The 6,000-nt window shown below is 31.4% G+C and overlaps 1 protein-coding gene across 2 annotated transcripts; it reads left to right on the top strand.

The window, feature by feature from the left end:
• LOC114189178 (nuclear transcription factor Y subunit C-2-like) lies at window positions 1-3,089 on the top strand. 2 transcript variants are annotated; one of them, XM_028077884.1, is made up of 3 exons: window positions 40-79; window positions 1,385-1,425; window positions 2,141-3,089. In XM_028077884.1, exon 3 carries the CDS (start codon window positions 2,169-2,171, stop codon window positions 2,919-2,921), a length of 753 nt encoding a protein of 250 aa, XP_027933685.1. In that variant the 5' UTR covers window positions 40-79; window positions 1,385-1,425; window positions 2,141-2,168; the 3' UTR covers window positions 2,922-3,089. The 2 variants fall into 2 exon arrangements, with proteins under 2 accessions (XP_027933684.1, XP_027933685.1); XM_028077883.1 differs by lacking the exon at window positions 1,385-1,425 and having other exon boundaries at window positions 1-79.
• Window positions 3,090-6,000: the final 2,911 nt, after the last annotated feature.

The raw sequence follows: 6,000 nt of genomic DNA, 5'->3' as shown, positions 1-6,000 counted from the left end.
CTAGTTTCTTCGTCCATTTCTTCATCTTCTGCTCTTTATCTTTTCTCAGAAACTGAGATCTGAGTTCAACAAATTTCAGGTAAATTTTTTCTTTTCTTTTTCCTTCTTTTCTTCTTTTTTTATTCTTGATGTCTAGCGATCAATCTTGATTTAGTTAAATATATCGCAATTTTTTTTATGTTAAATTATATAGTTAGTCTATTGGTAAATTTTTTAAAAGATTATGAGTTATTTTGTTTACAAGGCTAAAACTAGCATGATATTGACTTTGGATTTTTATTCTTTTTCCTTGTTTTACAAGATTTGTGCAAGTTGTATTCAAGTCTACAATAACATTATATTTGATTTTTTTTTAATTATTACCAAAGGTATGATAAAGCTTATTTTTTTCTTAAATTCTTACTGTTGAAATTTAAAAACTATAAATCTAGATCAATAGTTAAGATTTCATGTAGTTTGTGATGAAAAATATCTTTCACAATTTTTGATAGATAATATCTTTTATAATTTGTACTCGATAAAACTTTTCAAAATTTGTCAATGATAGAATCTTTTATAATATTTGACAAACTCGTCTTTACCAAGAAAAGTAGATTTAAATATGTCAATTTATATTATGTTTTTTTATTTATTTTTTAGAAGTTGCGATGGTCATTTTTCTATGTCTATTTGTGATGGAGAAAACAATTCTTAAATATTTTGTGATGTCTAGATTTGTGGTGAATAATTATACGTGATAAATATGCCACTAATATTTTTATGATAAAATTTAGTTTATCTTGTGATTCTTTGTTATTCAATTATTTTGTAAGTAAAACTAAAGAAAATGCTTAATTTTATTTATTAATAAAATTATTTTTATAAACAATATCTAAATATTTTTAATAATTTTTTCTTACATGGTAAAGTGAGATTGGACCCACATTTATTATAATTTGTTAATATTTAGTAATTTGAAATCTTCAATACACCCTTTTATGTTGAAAAGTTGGTATCTTATACAAAAATAAATATTTATGAATGGTCTAATAACGAGTGACATGATAATTTAATAATCTTTTTATTATAACTCTTGTATCATCTTAGAATATTCTTTAAGTTCAACCTATACATATAAAATTAATTTATAAAATGAAATTTATATTCAGTTATGCAATATTTTTGAACATATCTCTAATAATATGAGATTTTCAACCTTAAGAACTAATGTTTTTTTTTTCAATTTTATTAAATATATTTTTTGTTATTAATAATATATACTAGCCGACAAGTTAATCAAAAAAAAATTATTATATCATTAAAGTAAATCATCAATGTTTAATTATTTTGATTACGCGTTTTTTTTTTTACTTTTCTTTCTCTTCTTCTTCTTTTCTTGTATTAGGTTCGAAATTAAAATCTAAACTTGTTTAGAACAAATTTCAGGTATATTTTCTTCTCTCATATCTTTTCTTTATTTTTTTTCTTGTTCATTGATGATCAAACTTAATTTAATTTAACACATCATAATTGTCTTTATGTTAAATCTAATAATTAATTTATTGATATTTTTTAATAACAAATTTAAAAGATTACATGCGTCATCTTGTTCACAAGGCTAAAAGTGAGCACAATCTTAATTTAGTACTTCTATCTTTTCTTCTTCTTAGTATTACATATGTTGTGCATGTTGCATATCAACCAAGAGTAACATTATATATTCAATCTTTTTAAATTATTGTTGTCAAAGGTGTTATAAAGCTTTGGTTTTGTTCCTAAAATCTCAATTTTCACTGATATTCTGATTGTTGGTAAAAAAAAGAACTTTTCCCATATAATTCAAGGTTTGACACATTTAATTTTAGAATTTTAACTACAACCAAGACTTAAGTTTAATTTCAAGGGGTCATGGAATGGGTTTGTGTAATCTGATCATGTGTCTAAAGTAGAAAATGGACATAAGGTAAGAAATTGTATTATTCTACGAATTTTAATTTTGTTATAAGATGTACATAATGTTTATTAAATTTCTATTCCTTTTATCACTTATGTTATGTAAACCAGTCTATGTATGTTCTAACTCTGTTTCATTTAGACTAATGTGAATTTTTATCTGAGATACATAAATGTTTATTCTTGTTGCATGTACCATGTTGATCAGAATATTTTGAAGTCCAGTGCATAAGAACATGGATGAGAAGAAGCGTGATGAAGGAGCAAAAGAAGGACGCGGCAAGAGCAAAGTTGAATCTGACACCAAGACGGATCCTCCAGCCAGTCCTCTGGCTCTGACCATTGGTCCCTCAGCACCTTCCTCTAGCACACAGTCACAAAAAAAGGAACCATTGGAGAAGCAACTGAGCAACTTCTGGGCAAAACAGCGTCAGGAAGTTGAGGAGCCGAGTGAGTTGAGGAATCATCACAGTTTGCCATTGGCTAGGATCAAGAGGATAATGAAGGCTGATGAGGATGTGAGAATGGTATCAGCTGAGGCTCCTGTGCTGTTGGCCAAGGCCTGTGAGATGTTCATCATGGAGCTCACAATGAGGGCATGGTCTAATGTTGAGGAGAACAAAAGGAAAACATTAAGTAAGAATGACATTGCAGCTGCAATGACAAAGTCTGATATCTATGATTTTCTTATTGACATTGTCCCCAGGGAAGACACTAGGGGTTCTCAAGTGTTTCCAGGTGTACCAGGAGCAACACCCTTTCCTCAGACTCTGTCTCAGATTATGCCTAACTATCCTGTGCCACCTCATCAACATGCTGCTGCAGGCTCACAATCTGATGCTGCTGCTGCTCAAACAATGCTCATGGGAATGCCCCTTCTTGATCCAACTCATCCTCAGCAGCTGCAACCCCCTACTTTTCCATCTCCAATGATGCCACCCAACCCTGAAGAAGAGAACAGCCCTTCTCCTGATTCTGATGATGACTGAGCAGATAAAAGTTAATCACTGAAAAACTTTGCAATTATGCATTCGGTGTATGGTCAATAAGCTCAGCAGACTTTTGCTTTTCATTTTCCTTTTCAATGGTTTCTTAAACTGAATTTGAATGTTTGAAACTTTTATCCTTCGCAATTTGATGGTTTCATGTTGCTTTTATTTATTTACTGTTAATTTGGGGTTGTGAATATGGTTGATTATAAATGCTTGAGTATTGCAGGGAGCTGAAGCAGTATATGCTACTACTATATGACCGGACATAACTGGTCTCTACCGTAGTATATGTTTCATAGATTGTTGCTGTGTTTTCCATAGCACAAAGGCGTTATTCCGTAGATATATAGAAGAGAGTTCAATTGCGCTAGTATCATGAACTCTCTAATATGGCATTGCATATGAAAGTCACGTTATTCATTGAGTTCAATTGCGCTAGTATCATGAACTCTCTAATAGGATATTTATATTTATCAGAGATTCATCTGTGTTGCCATTGATTTTCTATAAGCAGAGGATCCAATCAAAGGATCATCACTTATCAGATGCTTTCACAATTTGTCTGTGATACAGTGTTTAATCAAGATTTATATGTAGTGTGCCTTTCAAAGTTAGTATATATTAGGACTATTATGCACTGAATATGCCTGGAATTTTTGTGAGAATTATCACAAGCATACACACTAAAAGGCACTGATTTGCACATTATAATTAATCAAACTATTAAGTGTCTGAACTTCGGCATGCTAGTATTTGCACAACCCAAAAAGGATAACCACAATTCATGGCATGTTTCCTTTTCATGAACGTTGAACAAACTAGACTGACTATTCTCAACCCAAACAAGAAGATTATGCAGACCTCCAAAACCTTTTACATGTAATGTCTCAAAAACTCAAACTCCAAACACTTTTCAACTGATCCAACTGAAATCACAGAACTCCTATGCCATTTTTTTTTTATAAATACAGATAAATAAATAAAAATTCAAACTGTTTCAGAAAACATAAACAAGCTAAAAAGGGAAATAAATATTTAGTTACTTAATCTTTTAAACTCATGAATGTTATTATTTAGTTGGTCCTTAGCTAAAGTGACCACATTTCACTGTTAACTATCGCCTATAGAATAAAATGACCAAAAGGACAATATTAACACTAGGAGACCAGACTTAAAATTTATTTTTTATTGATAAAATATGAAATCGATCTAATTAAATAAAAATATTAAGAGTAATTTAGCTAAAAAATAAAACTTTGTTAATATATTCTATTATTCTAATTAAATAGAAAGGAAAGAACAGAGAAACACATGAATGTCATATCTGATAAAAAAGATTATCTTATTCATATGTTTATACCAGACAGAAAAACCCAGGAGGCTTCAAAGTTCAAATCCACAGTCTCAGATTCAGCCCGCGTTCATAGTTTAGCTGAGAATTCAAGAACAGTGAGAAATTTCTTCTTTTTTTCAAATTTTTGGTTTCTAGGTTTGGCGTTAGGATAATTGTACTTGGAAATCCCCAATTTGGAAGATTTTAAAAAAACGAAGTGTCATTGACACCGTTTTCGCTATAGGTATTTATTTCCTTCTATCGAAGGAGTGTTGTGTCGTGTCTTGATTAAACTCGGAGAAACATGGGTCCAAAACCAGTGTCAGACATGAAGATGAGCAACGCGATTAGGTCTGGGATAGTGGTGCTGGGAACGCTTGCATTCGGCTACTTGAGCATACAAATTGGTTTCAAGCCTTATCTCGAGAAAGCTCAGAATCAGAACGCACTCTACCAATCTGATGCTTCTCAGGCAGAATCGTCTTCAGCTTTCCCAGAACGCCCATCATAACCACACTCTGTTTGGATTAGGAGAAAAGGAGGCAAATTATGTTGTCCCAGTTGTGTGATGGTAACTAATTACCTAGTTAGTTTTGTGTTGTTAAGCTTGATGTCTCTAATTTTATTTCTTCATATAACATCATCTATCTTGCTTGAGCCGTGTTTGTGTTTAGTGATGTGATATTATCATCTTGGATTGTTATATGTGTTTGGAATTGGCAATAATATTTGTTCTCATTACCCCAACAACAGTGTTTTTTTCCCCTCTTTTCTTGTTATTTATGTTAGATAGTGATATGGATTGAATTTAGCCTGTAGAAGATGTTACTTGATAGGGAGTTAGGGACTATGCATGCACCAGCTATTTGCCTGTGTTCTATATCAGACTCCTAGGGAATCTTTGTCCATACATTCTTCGTGAGCACAAAGAATAGACCAAACATTATTGAAGGTAATCAAACCCCAAAAACACAAACTAAGTATGCCACAGGTTACAGTTAAATTCAGGCTGCATTGTTTGCACCAGTATTTTATATTTTTTTCCTCTGCAACTTCAGCACGCATTGATCCAACAAAGTGCTGCACAAGTTATGATATCAAAGAAAGAATGACAATATATGATTAGTGCTGTAAGATTAATGTGGGATATACTTTTTTAGTTTGTTTGATATATGATAATATTGTGCATAGCCAAATCAAGAGTTAATGGAAGAAACTGATAAATGGTGTCAACCATCTATGAGTGCATCTTCATCAGTATAGGATCAGTATCTCCTTCTGTACCTAAATGAATATACATTTCCTTCCCTTCATCCTTTGGTTAAATTTGATGATACTCGGTAGTTTAAGCTTAGAAAGAGGGAGAGAGACATAGAGAATTAGACTTTTTTTAATTTTATTTATTCTCAAACATAAACATAATAGGACTTTACCTCTGAGCATGATAATCATTTAAGACATTGCATATTCTTATGATGATTTTGTGTCAATTTTGTCTGAAAAACCTTGAAAATTTATTGCATTACCACCCAATTTGTGGGTACCATTGTGATAGATTAACTAGTAAACTCTAATGATGTTAGTTTTGAGTAAATTAGTAATTAACATAAGTGTGAATTATGATGCACAATTACAAACGTGGAAATGGTTAAATGAAAGTAAGTTTGGTTTCTGCTATTCAATATCAGTTTGGATATTGGATCCAAATGTGTGCCCAGGAATCAAGCCTATTTGAGTAAATGA

The sequence above is a fragment of the Vigna unguiculata genome, chromosome 6 (assembly GCF_004118075.2).
Source record: "Vigna unguiculata cultivar IT97K-499-35 chromosome 6, ASM411807v1, whole genome shotgun sequence".
In the NCBI taxonomy this organism is placed as follows: domain Eukaryota; kingdom Viridiplantae; phylum Streptophyta; class Magnoliopsida; order Fabales; family Fabaceae; genus Vigna; species Vigna unguiculata.
Note: the sequence above shows the minus strand (reverse complement) of the source record. Positions and strands in the feature narration are given on the sequence as shown.

Bases quoted from the DNA above. Each gene is read 5' to 3' on its own strand.
- LOC114189178 (XM_028077883.1), top strand. From the start codon at position 2,169: ATGGATGAGAAGAAGCGTGATGAAGGAGCAAAAGAAGGACGCGGCAAG.